This window comes from Pelophylax lessonae, assembly GCF_965119305.1.
Source record: "Pelophylax lessonae genome assembly, chromosome: 1".
Classification (NCBI taxonomy): domain Eukaryota; kingdom Metazoa; phylum Chordata; class Amphibia; order Anura; family Ranidae; genus Pelophylax; species Pelophylax lessonae.
In genome coordinates this window covers 53,633,026-53,652,828 of record NC_138768.1, presented here as the reverse complement: position 1 = coordinate 53,652,828, position 19,803 = coordinate 53,633,026, and the positions used below count along the sequence as shown (strand labels likewise).

General features: G+C 45.2%; 1 protein-coding gene across 1 annotated transcript in view; it reads left to right on the top strand.

Annotated features, from left to right (window-relative positions):
* Nucleotides 1-1,411, top strand: part of LOC309551868 (acyl-coenzyme A amino acid N-acyltransferase 1-like) — a 31,965-nt gene extending 30,554 nt beyond the window's left edge. Inside the window, exon 4 of the mRNA XM_082252582.1 lies at nt 622-1,411. Coding sequence (XP_082108708.1) covers nt 622-1,218 — 597 coding nt within the window. The 3' untranslated portion in view covers nt 1,219-1,411. The remainder of the gene's footprint in view (nt 1-621) is intronic.
* The last annotated feature ends 18,392 nt before the right edge of the window (nt 1,412-19,803 follow it).

Sequence of the window (19,803 nt, the reverse complement as noted above, 5' to 3'; positions counted from 1 at the left end):
TCTGGACAGGAAAGAAGCTGTTTAAGCACAGTCTGTACCTGATCAGCTTCAACGCATTGCATAAGTGGCATTAGGGGTCTAAAAGACCCCTGATGTTTTCCTAAAGGGAACCTGTCATCTGCACTGTTATCATACGGGGGCTTATCAGCCTCCTTGTGATAGCATAAAATTAAAAAAAGTGAAAAAAAAAGGTTTTTAATAAAATACTAGATATGAAAAAACACCCAAAACACCCAAAACAATATTTAACAACCTCCACCCCCATGTGCCTGCACATACGATTGGGAGTACACACTTAGAACCATTTTTGTATCACCACGCACACTGGGGTGAGAGCAATAACTCTAGGGCCATCATTTGTTAACTCTAAACTGATGAGCTGTAAACATTGCCTATGTTCAGTTTTTGGTACCGCTTGTTTTTTTGCCGTTTGATGGACTTACGCAGTTTTGAGGCTTAACATATTTGGTCTCCATTTATGCAATGTTAATCCAAGGACTCCAAAGTTCTAGCTACCTTAACTTTTTAAAATTCTTTATTTAGTACTTAAACTTTTTAAATTGCGTCTGTTATATTCTAATTGTCTTCCATTTCTTTATGTACCTGTTGTTATTGCCTTAGGTTTCTGGAGAAGGAGTTGGAGTAATCGCTATTTGCAAAGGGGCTGAGATGGGATTGGCCATGGGAACTTATTTTCCCCAGGTGGCTGCTACTGTTTGTATCAATGGAACCAATGCTGTCAATGGCAACAGTCTCAGTTATGGTGATCTTGTCATTCCTGGAATTCCCTATGAAGCAGAAAGACTGATATTTACAGACAGGGGAACCCTCAACCTTTCCCGTGCAATGGGAGATCCAAAAAAGCCTGAACACTCGGATTCCATTTTTCCGGTAGAGAAGGCCCGAGGTCCGATTCTCTTCATTGTGGGTAAAAATGACCAGAATTATGACAGCTTATTTTTTGCTAAGGAAGCATTAGCTAGAGCAAACAAATATGGCAAGAAAGACGTGTATTTACGGAGTTACCCCAGAGCAGGACATCTTCTAGAGCCTCCCGGTTCCCCCTTTTGCTCAGTGTCCCAATCTCCCTTCTTTCCACTTCCACTCACTTGGGGAGGAGAGCTTCTGCCACACTGCAGAGCCCAGGAACACAGCTGGAAAGAGATACTGGACTTTCTATGTCAAAATATACCATGCTCACGGCGGAATAAGTTATGAAAAATGTATGTTTTTGAAAAATGTTTCCAATCTACTAAAGAAAAGAAAGAAAGAAAAATAATTTGTCCTTTGTGGATTTATAGTTGCCAATAAGTAGTGTAGTGAATAGAACTTTTACATATATCTGATATAAAGATGCATATAAAAAGCCCTGATTTATTATCAGGAATGATCTGACCCTTCAGAATGATGATTTTCTTATTTGTCCAGCAGGGACCGCATGACTGCTGGAACCATTTGCTAATTCAATTGTGTTGAAATTGCTTGGTTTGTGAAATAAATCACACCCATGGGTAGCTTAGCAGATAGAGAAGATGTGAAGAGAAGTGTAAGCTTTTTAATAAAGTCAAATTATTAATTAATTGAATATGTGCTTTGCCCATGCGGGGAAAGCAATAAGCTCACTTTATGGTAACTCTACCACTTGGCCTTCCCCTCTCTTCATTACCTTGCTGCTTTTTTGGTCTACCAGGAGCAAAGAAAATAGCAAAACTTTCTCTCATCCTCTACTTCTCATTGCTGAATCTCTGGAGGCATTCTGTGGAGAGACTGAGGGGGGGTCCCCCTTTCTACAGTGGGAGTTCACAGTCGCACGGGGACTAGTGAGAAAGCATTGCCCATTGCTCACATGGCTAGCAGGGACTGAGTTACTGGAGGCAGGACATTAGGTATACTGCAGCTGTACCACACCCATATTACACCTTTACTGCATCTCTACCACACCTATACTTAATGCTCATTTACTAAAACTGTTGTTAAGTGCACTAACACTTTTTAAAGGGCCCCAACGATAGCCAGCAGAAGAACAACATAAATTACTGTAAATAAGAAATAGTACCTATGCGCTACCTCTGTGTAGAACAAATCCACAGTGTATGAACTAATGTGTACAATAAGAAACTCAAACTATATATATTTGCGAAGTGTGGTTGCTGCAAACACTGTACTGTGTTCCCACCAGTAATAAAAAAAAATCAAATATGAATAAGTGTTGCGCATACCAGAAAAAATAAACTGATACTGTAAAACAAATAACCTCAAATTATCAATGATGAAAATATATCAAATCATCAAATTAAAATAAATTCACACTCATGCATTAGAATGGTTCAATAAAAGTAAAGTGCATGTGTGCTTAAAAGTGTATAATAAGTCCATATCAAATGATAAATAAGGTGTCTAGTTTTCTTTCTTTAGTGCAGGCAGCTTCAGTGTGACAACATATAAACAAATGGTGTACTTCCACCCAATCGTGACACCTCAGTGCTCCCACTATGCTCACCTCAATAAATAATCAAATACACATTTGATTACATATTGAAATCCTCCCCCATGGATGCTCACCACTTTGTAGTCCTTTTCAGTTGATTATGATATCCTCTAGTGTTGGTGCCTTTAAGACTCCCTCACATGCGCTCATCCATATGTTAGGATAAAAACAAAGTGACCTCCCATAGTGTAATATTGTCAGTAAAAATCGTCTTTTCTCCTCTCACTTTCCAGGACGGCAACACATGAGAGATGAGAGGCTCCACCCTACAGGGCCGTAGATAATTTTTTGTCCTGGGGGGGTTCAGCATCAGGTACCAAGTGGTGAAAGGGGGGGGGGGGGGAGCCGGCATATGGATAAAGCCTTCCTTTTAGTTACACAAAGCCACAGGTTTTCACTGTGCAACCTTACAACCTTCTATCTGCCGGCGTCCTAACGACCAATGGCATCATCAGTTGATAAGGAGGATTTCAGTTGCCGGCAAAGCATCCTTGTTTGGCCCTCCCCTGCCCCTCTCCATCAGCATTAGGGTCACATTAGACGAGTGATGGAGAAAAACTGAGGGAGAAGAGAAACACTGAAATACTAGTCAGTACCGTTTGCAAAAGTGAATTTGCTTTGGAAAAATAAAATACCTCTAATGTTGGGTGTCCTACGTGTGGATGTTGCTGCATTATGTAAAACAATTAGAACAGTTTTTAAATTTTAGAATCGGGTGCCTCAAGACTGTCCATAGTTTTTAAAGGGTGTCTTGACTGAAAAAAGTTTGAAAAACACTGACTTAGTGGCAGACATACTACAGGAGATGGTCAAAGACTGCAGACATACTACAGGAGATGGTCAGAGACTGAAGACATACTACAGGGAATGGTCAGAAACTGCAGACTGTAACGCTCCTGCGTTTTACGTATGATGTGGATTTTCAGCTGTAGAAATATTCCACTTCAGTAGTCATGTAGAGAAACGCTGAGACACCAATCCCAACTCTCAATGACTCATCATGTGTGGATGATCTCAATTCAGCAAGTAAATACACACACTCAATAAGATGTTTCCTAGAGTGACTTATGTATATAGTAACACAGTGATGATAGGCTGAAGAGACAGGTTGGGTAGAGATGGTAGATGACAGACACTTGAAAGGAAATGTTCTTGAAAGTAAGATAGTAGCAGATGGGATGCAGATAGGTTTAGCAATCATGTATGGTAGTAGATGACAGAGTAGCAGGTGGACATACAAGAGAGATCAACCCAGTGCAAGAACAGGTGGTAGTAGGCTCAAGAGCTAGCAATCTTAGATAATGCAGATGTAGTAATAGTCCTTAGTATGCAGAGCTAGATAGTGTAAGCTTTAGTATAAGGTTATAGAGGTTTCCCCTGTGGGGTACTTATCACTAATAGCAATGTAGCAGAGGAGAGGTTCGGCAAGAGCGGATGATCCGGTAGCGGGATACAGGGATCAGCGCAGCGTGGTTCCGACAGCGAGGTATGCTTGCAAGCATGAGAGCTTCAAGACAGGTTAGCATCAAGGCACAAAGCAGTTTGAACGAACACATGTGAGTGAGAGCCGGCGATCTAAATAGCCATCCAGTCCGGCGCTCAGTGATGACAGCATCAGTCTTAAAGGTGTATGCGCACCTTACCAAAAGAGAATGGTGGGGCGCATACACTTATGAAAGAGTAATTAGGGTACCCAAAGGTACCAGAACATTACAGTACCCCCCCCCCTTAAGGCCGGCTCCTGAAGGCCTCCGGAGCTGGTTTGTCTGGGTACTTCGCATGAAAATTGCGGATTAATCTAGAGGCATGTATGTCAGAGGTGTTTAGCCAGGTGTCGTCTTGGGGCCCATAGTTCTTCCATCGAACCAAGTACTGAAGTCTTCCTCTGTGGATACGAGAATCCAGAATCTCTTTTATCTCATATTCTTCTCCACCTTCAACTTGTACAGGAGGAGGAGGTGGGATAGTAGGCCTTATTCCTTGGTCAGGAACATGGGGCTTCAGTAGCGACACATGGAAAATGGGATGTATTTTGAGGTCTATTGGCAATGTAAGCTGTACTGCAGCTTTTCCAATAAGTTTCTTGATTGGGAAAGGTCCCAAGAACAGAGGTCCAAGCTTTTTGCTAGGGATTTTCAGTCTTAAATTTTTTGTTGAGAGCCAAACGAGGTCCCCGATAGCGTACTGAGGAGAAGGTCTTCTGCGAAGATCATAGTACTTCTTTTGTTGACTATGAGCGTGTGCAATGGTAGTATTAAGCAAACCCAGAGAGTCCTTTATTTGGGTAAGATAGTCTGAAGCTACTGGGTTATTTGAAGGAAGGATGCGTGGTGGAAGAATAGAGGGATGAAACCCATAGTTCAAGTAGAACGGACTCTGCTTGGTCGTACTGTGGGTTGCGTTGTTGTAGGCAAATTCTGCCAGAGGGAGAAGATCCACCCAATCATCCTGTTGGTAAGAAGTGTAACAACGTAAATATTGCTCGATGCATTGGTTGACTCTTTCAGTCTGTCCGTTGGTCTGCGGATGGTAAGGAGAAGTGAGCTTCCGCTCAATCCGTAGTATGTGACATAGTTCTTGCCAGAACTTGGAAATAAATTGTGATCCATGGTCAGACAGAAGAGTTTTTGGGATACCATGTAACTTAAAGACATGTTTCATCAGGAGTTCTGCCGTTTGTTTGGACGAAGGTAGTCTGCGAATAGCAATGAAATGTGCCATTTTTGTCAGATGGTCCACTGACACTAAGATGGTATTAAATCCTTTGGAAGGAGGCAATTCCACTATAAAGTCCAAGGACACAACTTCCCATGGAGTTTGGGGTATTGGTAGACTGCATAGTAGACCGGATGATCTCGTAGTGTCAATTTTGGACCTGGCACAGACATTGCATGAAGAGACGAATTTTTGTATAGATGTTTTCATGTCAGGCCACCAGAATTGCCTGGTAATCAGATTAAGAGTCTATGTCCTGCCATAGGCACATCATGCGATAATTCCAAGATCTTGGTGCGTATGGTAGGTGGTATGTAAAGTTTGTCATTGTAGTAGAGGAAGCCTTCTGCATCAGTATTTAGTTGCGGTGGGGGTGAATCCAAACTTATACCATGCAAAACCTCTTCCTTCAAGGAACGGACAACTCCAATAATGCGTTTGTGAGGTATTATAGGAACGGAAGGGATTTCGAAGTAGTTTTCTTCAGTTAGTCGTGATAGTGCATCCGCCTTTTTGTTCTTATCTGCAGGTGTGTAGGTCACTAGGAAGTTAAACCTTAGAAAGAATAGTGACCATCGTACCTGTCGGTGCGAGAGAGTTTTGTTAGTCTGAAGATATTGGAGATTTTTATGGTCCGTGTATATAAGTATTGGTAATTGGGTGCCTTCGAGTAGATGTCGCCAATTCTCCAGAGCCAATTTTATAGCAAGCAGTTCCTTTTCACCCACGGGGTAATTTATCTCTGGACTGCTTAGGGATTTAGAAAAAAAGGCGACTGGATGAAGTGGTGAAGTGTGAGTTGGTCGTTGGGAGAGTATTGCTCCTACTGCCATGTTTGACGCATCTACTTCCAGAATGTATTGGAGGGATGGGTCTGGATGGCGTAGTATGGGAGCAGAAGTAAACCTTGTCTTTAACAGGTGAAAAGCTTTATTTGCTTCATCTGACCATTTGAATGGTTTTTTAATGCTAGTGAGCTGTGTGAGGGGTCTCACAATGGCAGAGAAGTTTCTAATGAACTTCCTGTAGAAAAATCGAAAATCCAAGGAATCGCTGTAGCGCCTTGCGTGTGGTTGGTGTAGGCCAATCCTGAATGCAGGATATCTTACTCATGTCCATCTCGATTCCTGTTTTGGATATGATGTAGCCTAGAAACAGTACCTCTTCTTTATGAAACAAGCATTTTTTCAGTTTCACATAAAGGTTATGTGCAAGCAATCTCGATAATACTAGTCTTACATGTCTTATGTGTTCAGACAGGGATCGTGAATATATAAGTATATCGTCCAGATATACCACAACACAGACATCTAGTAAGTCTCTGAAAATATCGTTTATAAATCGTTGAAAAACTGCAGGGGCGTTGCATAGCCCGAATGGCATTACAAGATATTCGAACAATCCGTATCTGGTTCCAGGCCCGGATTGGCTAATCGGGAGCATCTGGAGAATTCCAGATGGGCTGGTCCATTTAGGGTGCAGGCAGGGCCGGTGTAATGCCGAAAGTTACAAGTATCATCTGCCCTGGACATGTCCATATCTGTGATGAAGGGGGGGGGGGGGGGGCACACTGGGAGCTTCTGCCTTCTCCTGCCTGACAGGGGTGAATATCATTCTCCCTCCTGTCACTGTACAACAATGTATGATCCTCGGACTTGTTCATTCCATTCACTTCACCTCTGCCTTATCTCTCCTTCAGCTGTTTATCACTCTACTCTTTACAAGCTCCCCTCCCCCCTGTCAGCTTCTTCTACTTCCCCGTTCCCGGCCAGGTCATTTGAGTCTTCCTTGTTGGTCACTTTCACTTTGTCCGCAGCATGTCATCTCTTTACCTTCCCTGCACAATAGTAAGTCAGCACCGAGTCTTCTGCTCCTCTCTCCTGTTCACATTAACCCTTCACCTTCTTCTTTCAGTTGTCCACTCCATAAATCTGCACTGTATGTCCTGAAGCCTCTGGTCCCAACTCTGGGCTATCCAAGCAGCCATTTAGCTGACCCTGTCCTGTCCAGTCCTGTCCTAAAATGCAGCATTAGCACTTTCTTTACAGCCCTTCACTCTGTTCTTCATTAACACATATTCTTATTACCCAGACCTGCCCTCCTCCCCCCTATCCCTACCCCCCTATACCTATCCCCCCCTATACCTATTCCTCCCCTATCCCTATCCCCCCATACCTACCCCACACCTATACCTATCCCCCCTATACCTATTCCCCCCTATCCCTATCCCCCCCATACCTACCCCCCCACCTATACCTATCCCCCCTATACCTATTCCCCCCTATCCCTATCCCCCCCATACCTACCCCCCCCCCCCCATACCTATACCTATCCCTAATAACCTGTGCGCTGCAGTTTGGTCACAGTGTGATTGTGTGTGCGTTTTACCGGGATTTTAGGTGCACTTCTATTTGAATTTCTATTACAAAGTGCGTTTTCATGAAAGTACATCAAAGTCCTGCATGTTGCATCTTTGATGCGGTTTCAGAAAACGCACTGTGTAATGGAATTCAATAGAAGTGCACCTAAAATCCAGGTAAAACGCACACACAATCACACTGTGACCAAACTGCAGTGCACCGGTGTGACCCCACTATAAGGCAAAGTTCTCACCTTTGAATGTCAGTCACAAGATTGTGGCTTTCCTGACACACAGAAACAAATCGTCCATTAGTAGACGTGCGACAGTGCCATTTATTGGTAATAGCACCCCACACATCTGCTATCACATGCACCAAACCACATGGTGTCTCAAAAGTGAAACATCTGGGGTCTGTTTAGAGCCCTGATATTTCATCAAAGCCCCCCAACAGGGCAGTTAAAAATGTAAAAAGTATATATATACACTATACATATAAATTCTCAACACAATATAAATAATGTAAAACATTTGTAAAAAATAAATAATTAAGGGCTTGTTCACACGTGTTTTGGTCTCTGAAAAGCAACCATCATGCAGATTGCTCTTCAGAGAGCATTTGACAGGAGGTAAGGAGCCGTTGTATCGCCTCCCTACTGCCTGAAACAAACCTTCTACCATTATTAGCCTTTTCTATAGATGGGGTGGGGGGCACAGCTTGCCATGTTTGCCCTGGGCACTGAATGAACTTGTCTCGGCACTGGGTGCAGGGGGTCTGAGGGGGTGTCGTGTAGCATGACAGTGAAGGCAGTTTTATTCCAGGACAAAGCAGTTTCCCAGAATTTAAAGCACACTGTGTGATTCCTGAACTGGTGATTCCAGTGACATCAGGAACACACAGGCAGAAGCCCAGCATTCATAGCGGAAGAGGGTTTAAATTCCTCCTCCTCCGCGCCAAGAAAGTAGCTCCACCCACCTCCTCCTCGCTGCAGGTAAGAGGATTGTTCATGTTGTCCTCGCTCTGGCTCTGCTCTTCTTCCTGCTAAAAATCACTGCCCTTGCCACAGTGTAGGATTGTCTTCTCATGAGCTTTGCATTACTCAATATTCCCCAGGATCTCAATAGGAGGAGATGATGTCCTCCTTGGTTAGCTACCTCTGGAGTCTGGAGGAGGCTCATTCCCCCCCCCCCCTTACAGGTATTTAGGGGATATTTTTTTTTGCAGTTTTAACTAGCATTTTATGGAGGGTGAGGTGAAGGATGGCCTTGAATAAGGAGATATTGCCCCTGTGTTGCAAGGTCCTCTTGTTGCCATCATTCATTTTGGTGTCCCTGAGACAACTGCACAGTACAGGAACAAGTAACAAGAAGCATGCATTCCATCTGGGAGCTTGCATGAATCTTAGATTTTTGCATAATTCTTAGAAATACATAAAATTCAGATTAAGGTGAAGTAAATTAATTTATGACTGCAGCACAGTTGCAGGGTTTGGTAGTTTACTGAAGCAAAATTGGAAAAAAGCCTCCAATGGACGCAGCTTAGGTGCTTTTGAGGTCCTTGAACAAATGCACATAGACCATACATGACCGAATGTAACCGTCACCTTTCACCAAACTGAATGTGATCTGTGGATTCTACATCGTTGCATGTCTGTGTATTTCTCTAGAAATTGGTACAGGGTAGAGGTTTTATGTGAGCTATAGCCGGAGAACAGATTACAAAAGTTCCCCACTTTATATCACTGCAATGTTTAATCTCATTTTTAATAATAAGCTAAAACATGGAATAGGCTGCTTTGGCAGCACTATGAATTAGTGATAGACCGATATAGTTTTTTTTATTGCCGATACCAATATTTTGGCCATTGAATATCGGCTTTTGCCGATATTGGCCGATATTTTCGTACATTTAAAAAAAACGATGTGGCAAATGAGGTTTAATGTTGATAAATGTAAAGTTATGCACTTGGGGGCTAAGAATATGCATGCATAATACATACTAGGGGGGGGGGGGAGGATCTGGGGGAATCCATGGCGGAGAAGGCTACTACTGTATTTGCACTGAATTGGAAATGATGATATTTTTTGAAAAATACAATGAATTACAAGGCTGTAGAGAACAGTGCGCCATTGCAAACTTATATTCTGAGGTTTTAATTACATTATTTTAATATAGTCAGTCGTGAACTAAAGTGGGCCGGTCTAAGGCATGAAACTCCAGGGCTGAAAATGAGTCCCACTCCGGCCCTGTCTGGTTCTGAATGCAGTCTTCCACTCGTGTCCATCACGGATTCGAATGAGATTGTATGCTCCTTTCAGGTCCAATTTTGAAAAATAGGTAGCTCCACGCACCTGCTCAATGAGCTCAGGGATAAGCGGTAGAGGATTGCGATCTTTTATTGTAATAGCATTCAATTGCCTATAGTCGATGATAGGCCTGAGACTTGAGTCCTTATTGCGGACAAAAAAGAGTCCTGCTGCTGTGGAAGAAGTGGAAGGTCTAATAAAACCTGTTTCCAAATTCTCATCCAAATAGTCTTTGAGATGGGAAAGTTCATCCTGTGAAAGAGGATAAACATGACCGAACGGCAATTTGCTATTTGCGAGTAGATCAATGCTACAATCATAGTCTCGATGGGGAGGTAGTGCTTGAGCATTTTTCTCAAGAAAAACCTCAGAGAGATCCTGATAACATAGTGGTGCAATCTCATCTGTCACCACAGACAGGATCTTCCCGAAAGACAGGAGGTTACTCGTACCCTCGCAATAGCAAGAGAGGAAGGTCAGGGTCCGTTCCTTCCAATCTATGGTTGGTTGATGTGTGTGCAACCAGGGAAGTCCCAAAACAATGGGAAAGTGGGGTGAAGGTATTAGATCGAAGGTAGTGGTCTCCATATGAGACCCGTTAGTAGTGACTAGGAGTGCCTGTGTCTGATCAGTGATCGGACCAGAGGATAAAGGAACACCATTAATAAGACTCACTGAGACAGGTTTAAGTTTAGAAATAATAGGAACTTTATTTAAAGCAGCAAAACGTATGTCAATATAATTTCCACAAGATCCTGTGTCAATCATGGCCTTATTAGTAATCCTGTTCTGGTCCCACTGTAATGTTAAGCAAACAGAAAGGTAAGGGTTAGTGATTGAAGTTGTCAATCCCCCTAGGAGGACATGTGAACACTCACCCTTCTTTTTGTAGACTAGGGGACAGACGTTTATCTTGTGATCCGGGGATGCACAGTAAAAGCAGAGATTACCAGATCGTCTTCTGGCTCTTTCCATAGTTGATAGAGGTGGGCGTATGGTTCCTACCTCCATAGGAACGGGGTCAACGGCCGAAATCCGAGAAGAACTGGATAATGGCATTCCCATTTTCTCAGCCTTTCTTTCTCGTAGTCTTCTATCTATGGTGATACTGAGTTGTATCAATGCATCCAGGGTTTTTGGCAGATCCGCTCGGGCGAGCTCGTCTTTAACGGCCTCTGATAGGCCAAGCCTAAATTGGGATTTCAGAGATGCATCATTCCATTCTTAATCAAGGGTCCATCTCTTGAATTCTGCGACAAAGTCTTCTACAGGTCTCCCACCTTGTTTCAAGGATCTTAATTGAAGATCGGCAGTACTCTGCCTATTGGGATCATCATATAGGCTAGTGAGTTCTGCTAGGAACAAGGCATAGGAGTTGAGAAGCTGGTCGCTTTTCTCAAAAAGAGAGTCTGCCCAGGCCCGAGGATCGCCTGTTAGGTAAGAAATAATAGTACAAACCTTAATGTGATCAGTAAGGTAGGTACGGGGTTTTAGCAAGAAAAGTAACTCACATGCGTTTTTAAATTTGCGAAATTTTTTGCGATCGCCTGTAAATACCAAAGGAGGATTTATTTTGGGTTCAGGGGACTGAGCAGTGGTAAGTTGTGTCAGTCTAATTACCTGCTGCGACAGAGCCTGATTGTCTTCTTTTAATTCAGCAAGTGCGTGTATTAACGCAGGTACTTGCTGTTTTAATTGTGTCATCTGAGTGGTTATTTCTGCTGAATCCATTTGTGGTTCGTTCAATCTGTAACGCTCCTGCGTTTTACGTATGATGTGGATTTTCAGCTGCAGAAATATTCCACTTCAGTAGTCATGTAGAGAAACGCTGAGACACCAATCCCAACTCTCAATGACTCATCATGTGTGGATGATCTCAATTCAGCAAGTAAATACACACACTCAATAAGATGTTTCCTAGAGTGACTTATGTATATAGTAACACAGTGATGATAGGCTGAAGAGACAGGTTGGGTAGAAATGGTAGATGACAGACACTTGAAAGGAAATGTTCTTGAAAGTAAGATAGTAGCAGATGGGATGCAGATAGGTTTAGCAATCATGTATGGTAGTAGATGACAGAGTAGCAGGTGGACATACAAGAGAGATCAACCCAGTGCAAGAACAGGTGGTAGTAGGCTCAACAGCTAGCAATCTTAGATAATGCAGATGTAGTAATAGTCCTTAGTATGCAGAGCTAGATAGTGTAAGCTTTAGTATAAGGTTATAGAGGTTTCCCCTGTGGGGTACTTATCACTAATAGCAATGTAGCAGAGGAGAGGTTCGGCAAGAGCGGATGATCCGGTAGCGGGATACAGGGATCAGCGCAGCGTGGTTCCGACAGCGAGGTATGCTTGCAAGCATGAGAGCTTCAAGACAGGTTAGCATCAAGGCACAAAGCAGTTTGAACGAACACATGTGAGTGAGAGCCGGCGATCTAAATAGCCATCCAGTCCGGCGCTCAGTGATGACAGCATCAGTCTTAAAGGTGTATGCGCACCTTACCAAAAGAGAATGGTGGGGCGCATACACTTATGAAAGAGTAATTAGGGTACCCAAAGGTACCAGAACATTACACAGACATGCTACAGGAGATGGTCAGAGAATGAAGACATACTATAGGAGATGGTCAAAGACTGCAGACATACTACAGGAGATGGTCAGAGACTGCAGACATACTACAGGAGATTGTCAGAGAATGAAGACATACTACAGGAGATAATCAGAGAATGAAGACATACTACAGGAGATGGTCAGAGACTGCAGACATACTACAGGAGATGGTCAGAGAATGAAGACATACTACAGGAGATGGTCAGAGACTGCAGACATACTACAGGAGATGGTCAGAGACTGCAGACATAGTACAGGAGATGGTCAGAGACTGCAGACATAGTACAGGAGATGGTCAGAGACTGCAGACATACTACAGGAGATGGTCAGAGAATGAAGACATACTACAGGAGATAATCAGAGAGTGAAGACATACTACAGGAGATGGTCAGAGAATGAAGACATACTACAGGAGATGGTCAGAGAATGAAGACATACTACAGGAGATGGTCAGAGACTGCAGACATACTACAGGAGATGGTCAGAGACTGCAGACATAGTACAGGAGATGGTCAGAGACTGCAGACATACTACAGGAGATGGTCAGAGACTGCACTGTTCCATGTACTGTCTGATCTCCTATCCCTGTACATTGTCTGCTGAACACTCACAATGATCCTTCCACCATAAAAGGTGCTGTCAGAGCCCCCACACCACACGTCATTTACTTACTGTGTGACACGGACAATGAGAACAGGTCTCAGACTTCCATCATGGGCTGTACAGAAGAGGGAGGAGTGATCCCTCCCTCTCCTCCCCACTGACCACAGCTCTGGTTGTTAGGGGGCGAAGTGATAATTTGTTAGGTGGATAAGGAGGACATGTCAGGCAGTGGTTGGTTGGGACTTAGGAGAGATGACGGAGCTTTAAGCCAGGAGATTTAAGAGGAGGTTAGAGAGAGCCAGGCACACATCCTCCCAGGCCTGCCCTGCCGCCAGACAGCTCAAGTCCAACTCTGCCCCATTAGCATTTGGCTTTCATCTTTTTTACAGGCAGTGCAGGCTCAAAGGGCAACTGCCCCACAACAAGGACTGGGGCTGAGTCCAGGGCAGCTATGCCTTTTGCCCTTTGTAAAAGGCAGCCTTGTGCAGGACACACGTTGCAGGTTTTCTGCATCACATCCTAGTGTGAACCAAGGCTTATTAATGTCTTTATAGCACAATCAAAAAAGGGCCAGGGCACTGAGGCTAGCAAACAGTCCAGCCTGGCTCTGGCAGCCATGTTGTGCCTAGTAAACCCTCAGCTCTCTAGCTCTGCAGTCAGCACCACAACATGGCTGACAGAGCCAGGCTGGACTGTCAGTACCAAACTAGCAGTGGAAAATGGTAACCCACTATCCCAGTGTTTAGTGAAAAAACTTTGCCAGTTGCCACAGTCTCACTTACCCCTATGGCCCTATCACAGCAGTGGTATGTGATGTCAGTCTCTCAGACAGCAAGCTGAAAGAGAAAGAGGGAGGCTCAGCTTCTCAACATCAGCACTGCTACCTTGCGTGTTCTCCGCTCCATACTCCTCTGAAGACAAGTCCAGGGCAGGAATTACAAAGTGTAGAGGCAGTCGGTCACGGTGGGCGGGACTACAGGCGCCGCCCGCTCTTACTGTGCCTATGATCTGTAAGCCGGTAACCCAGCACAGCCTGGCCATAACAGAGTGACGTGAGTGCCTGTCCCAGTATGCGTTATACCGGTCCCGACCTGCTGCATCCACTCTGCTCACCATACTGACTGCTGTGCTGCCTGTTGTAGCGGCACTGGCACCGTGAGAGGCAGCAGGGCAGAGACGCTTTTCAGTTTAGGCAGGATGCTCTGGGGGGGTTTGAACACCCCAAGTATTAATTGTGTTTCTCCTACAGCAAAACATTTGTTTTTCTCCCTGACCGGATGACCTAGAGAGTCGGATGGTACTCCTGTGAGGCAGGTTCAGGAACGCCGGCAAGGGCCGCACTCTACCTGCATGCCTTTTAGGCTTCTCACAGGTCGCCTCTTGTGGTACAGGCAAGTCAGACACAGCGTGGTGATCCCTCCGCTTGTTGCCCCACTCAGCAGCTCGGGTCTCCTCCTGTCCTCCCCTGCAAACAGTGGGCTCCATGCTGTGAAAGGCCAGCCGCATAACATCAGCAGCGATGAGGGGAGGACCCAGTATGCTCAAAGCACGTGTTCTGAAACCAGAACTTCCCGTCTGAACAGGGAAGAAGCCGAGCACGCACAGCGCGACCCAGGAGGGGTGAAAGGCACAGAGGAGACGCCGGACCCGCAGAGTGGAGCAAAAGAACAGTCTCTTCAGCTACTAAGAGCCAGAAGGCTGCTAAGAGTGTGAACCCTGTCTGGACCCACCTCATGGAGAAGGAGGAGGGAAAGACGGCACAGTTGGCTGCAGGCAAAGCAAATCGGGGGCCAGGTAAGTGCCTTTTCTGAGGTGAGTTCAGAAAATAGCAGAATGCCTTAGAAGGACAGCAGAAGAGGAGAAAGGCTGTCTGCTAGACCCTCCCCCCCAACCCCCTTTTCAAATAAGGTGGAATACCAGGGGTTGTTGCTGAAGTGTGAAGCACACAGCCTAACCTTGCAGCTCCCCAGTCAGGACAGCAACTTGCGAAGGGATGATTTTTGCTTCTATCCTCCTCCATGTGATCATGGAGGAAACCCTGTGGCTGTGGTAAAGGGGGAAGACAACAGTGGTGTTTACTTCTCTTTGCCTTGGGAGCTTAGCAGCAGTATCCCTCATGGGAGTCAGGTGGTTTCTCGGGCTGGTAGATCGTTTGTCAGTTTTAGGAGAGAGGTTTCAGTGGAGTGTTAAGGCCGAAATCAAGACTGAAGGGGATCAAGGAGGCTATTCTGAGCAAGGTGGTCGCACAGTCGGTTGCAGACCAGACGTTCAGACTATATGTATCCCTCATATCACTCTCTTAGCATAACTAGTTACAGTAAGCAAATGTGAGTGTTCTGCTACTGCAATGGACTTACTCTGAATTAGGGATCTCCTTAATGTATCCCTCATCAGTACCAAAAGACACCCAATGGTATTGAAGTGGATTATGATTCCAGACATCAGGTAGGACACATGATATCTACGATATGGTTAAAAACATTCTTTTAACAAACTCCTTTCCGCTCAATTTTATTATATTTGGGGACAGGTCTATAGGGAGCGGATTATGGTTCCAGGCATCAGGTAGGACACCTGATCACTACGATATGGTTAAAAGCATTCTTTTAACCACTTTAAGACCAGAAGGATTTGCCCACTTAATGACCAGGCCACTTTTTTCAACTTGGCACTGCGTGACTTTAACTGACACTGACTGTACCCCAAAAAAATTAATGTCCTTTTTTTCCCACAGATATAACTTTCCTTTGGTGGTATTTGATCACCTGTTCGATTTTTAATTTTTGCGCTATACACAAAATAAAGAGCGACAATTGTGAAAAAAAATCAATAGTTTTCACATTCTGCTATATAACATTCCCCCCAAAAAATGTAAAAAATCAAAACTTAACATTTTAGGCCAAGTTTTCTGCTACATATTTTTGGTACAAAAAACCGCAACAAGCGTATTTTGATTGGTTTGCGCAAAAGTTATTGTGTCTACTAACTATGGGAAATATTTTTTTTTACTAGTAATGGCAGCGATCTGTGATTTTTTTGCGGGACTGTGACATTGCAGCGGACAGATCAGACCCCTGACTGACATTTTTTACATTTTAGGGGGGGACCAGTGACATTACTACAATAATCAGTGCTAAAAATATGCACTGACTGTAACAATGACACTGGCAGGGAAATGGTTAACATTTTGGGTGATCAAGGGGTTAAATGTGAGCCTAGGGGAGTGATTCTAACTGTGGGGGGACGTGGCTGGTGAAATGACCATAGAGACCTACGATCCTATATAGAAGGATAACAGGGGCTCTATGATCATTCCAGGGAGAAGAACGGTCAGCTGTGTTTACAACAGCCGACCGTTCTCTCTCAGCAGGGAACGATCGTGGATGTCAGGCGGCAATCGGAGCCGCCTGCCCGCTGCATCAGCTTCCCCGCTGACGAGCGGGGCCATGAGAGCGCCGCCGGCAGCGTGCGCTTGCCCCCTAACCTCCTGCTCGCGACCACCGTACAGTTATGGCTGTTTGTGCAGGAGCGGCTGCCTGCCGCAGTACATCTAAGGCTAACAAGCTCCTTTCCGCTTAATTTTATTGCAGTTGCGGGCAGGTGTATAAGGAGTTTTCTGGTATATAGAGCATTTTTCACAACTGACACGCCAACATTCAGGTGTGAGGGAAGTCATAGGTTTGGAGTACTTTGTCCATACCTGTCCAGCTTTTGAGTCCAGGTAATAACCTTACCTTAATCTATTTCCCTGAAGCAGGCTTCCCTTTACCCATCACTATGAAAGATAAATAGTATTTTAAAGATGACCTGCAAGGGGTGTCTGTCAGGGAGCCTCCTGTTAAATCATGCTCCTGAACAGAGTAGTCTTTAAGCCGAATCCGCTTTGTTGATCAAAGTAGTGTCTTTGTTTCACAGAACAAGTCTTGGATTAGTCCTATCAGTGGCCCTAAAAAGGGGTACAGACAGGATAGATTTACGATTGCTAGATGATTTAGACAGTCAACCTTGCTAACCTACTGATTTCAAAAAGGTTTTCTGATTTCATCTTTACGTTCCACTCCAGATAGGTCCTGCATCCAAAGCAGAGAAGGCAGACTTCAAGGGGACAAACCTGCTGATCAGCTTCTTGATCCAAGATATCTGCATCACTCCTAATGGAGTGGAGGTAAAACACGTTGCAAACCTGGCATTTGGCAGGAATATCTTACAGGCAGTGGTCCCACCCTAAGGTAGGCCTGTGGTTACTTTATTATCCTCTCATGTGATGCAGTCCTGGAAGGTAAGAGGAGAAAACCGTCCGTTAGACTAGCCGGTAACGGTGTTTCTACAAACCTTCCAGGACGGCAGTCCTACTTCCCGCCCTGTTAAAAGGGTGAGGAAAGAATATAAACAATAGGTGGTAAGTACCTAAGTGATTATTCATCCCTTGTGAATCGGTTGGAGAACTACTTTTTTACAACTGAGGGACAAGGGGAAGGGTGGGGCCTTTTAACAGCTGTGAACTGATTGTGTTTCCTGTAGGGTGGAGCCTCTCATCTCTCATGTGTTGCGGTCCTGGAAGGTTCTTAGAAACACCATTACCGGTAAGTCTAACAGATGGTTATTAAAGGAGTAACTCTTGCATAAAAAAAGCAGTAGAAGTAAAAACGTCTTTGGTATCATATACTTAGTGTAAAAATATCTCCAACACATTACTTCCAGTCTGAGATACCCAGTTTGAACCACCCAAGTGGTTCAGCATGTTAGATTTGAAAAGTGGGTATTACCAAATTCCTGTGCATCCAGAGGACAAGGAGAAGACTGCTTTCATCTGATCACTGGGGTTCTTCAAATTCAACAGAATGCCCCAATAACTGTCAGGAGCTCCAGTACCCTTTCATGGACTAATGGAACGTATGGCAGGGGATATTAACTCGATTGAAGTGCTGGTGTAGCTCAATGATATCACTGTTTTGGGAAGTCCCTTGAGGAACAAGAAGAACGACTGTAAACGGTACTACAGATAATCATCTGTAGCGCTACCCCCTTGAGGGCCATTTGGTTAAAAGGGTTTCTGTTCACTCTTGAGGCCCCAACTGAGTTTTTCCCCTTTTTCGCTGACACCACCATACACACACACACACACTGCTACTGATTCTGAACAGACAATGTGATTATGTGAACCAAGCAACATTTTTATAAAGCAGGCAAGGTTTTCAAACAATTTGACATTACACTGTGATGAGCATAACATGAACAGACTTTACTTAAGCAGTAAGCTGTAAGCATTTAACTTCAAATGTAAGTGGACCTCTTTTCCTTTAATTAGTCTTACTGAACAGAAAAATATAAATATTCAGCCCTAGCTTTGGTTATGGAAGAGGGTCCACCTTGAAAACCTAAGCAGATAAATAATATTGAAGCTAAATATCAAGGGCGAAGGGGCGTGGCCGGCTACTGATGTGAGAGCAGCGCGGTCCCGGAGCTCTCTCCTGCTTGCCCTGATCCTTCAGTGATCCTGTGGAACCCCGAGCCGCTACTCACCTGATTCCGACGCCCGTGTACTCCTGATCCCTCGGTGCATCAGCAGAGATGGTAAAGATCGGTCCCCCTGGTCCGGAGGCGCCTGGATCCCGGCCGTCGGCCTCCCTCCTCGAGCGGTCCCAAGATGGCGCCGGCCCGCCACGGAGCTCGAGCCAGCCAGCTGCTGCTGCACGATCCTCGCAGCCATCCGCCTCTCTCTCCCACGGAGGTGGTTCGGAGCCTGACGACTCTTCCTCCCTGCACCGGCATGAGACTGTGAGTGACCTTCTTCTTTCCTCCCCCCTAGACCCCACTGCTGAGGCAGGGGTGGGGGTAGATAGGCCTGAGCCATCCCTTGCTGCCATCATGGATGCCATCCGCCATTGTCAGGCCTCTCTCACTACTCAAATTGAGTCTGTGAGGATGGAGATGTCATTCCTGAAGCAGGATGTCCATAATCTCCGCCATAGGGTGGGCAACGCGGAGCAACGTATTGGCGACCTGGAGGATGCCCACCGCCCCTTGCAGGCCTCTGTGTCTGATTTACAGAGGGGTCACACGGCCACCATTGATAAGATCACTGACATGGAGGATCGCCTCCGACGTAATAACCTCCGCTTTCTGGGATTCCCTGAGGGGGCGGAGGGAAAGACCCCCGAATCATTTATGGAAAAGTGGCTCCTTGACACCTTTGGGAAGAATGTTTTTTCTCCATTATTCGCCATTGAACGGGCGCACAGGGTGCCGCTGCGCCCCCTGCCACCAGGGGCGCCACCTCGTCCTCTTCTCATTAAACTTCTGCATTTCCGGGACAGGGAGGCTGTGCTACGGGCCTCCAGGGAGAAGGGCCGTGTCTCCTACAATAATAATGCTATCTCCATCTTTCCTGACTTCTCTGCAGCCACCCAAAAGCAGCGGGCCTCCTTTATGGCAGTTAAGAGGCGGCTGCGTGATCTCCAGTTACCATATAGTATGCTTTATCCTGCCCGTCTCCGGATCATCTCTCAAGGCAAGGCTCATTTTTTCCAGGATCCTCGGGAGGCTGCGCACTGGGTGGACTCCTTGGGCCGTGGCTCTCCTGGCCGCCAGGACCGGCGGTCTCCTCCTAGATGAAAGACTGTTTGTCTGCTGATAGTATGGTTGGGCTCTGGGCTCGTCCTGGTGCTCCTCATGGACCCTCTCTCGCCTGATTGATTTTTTGGGACAGATGGCTATT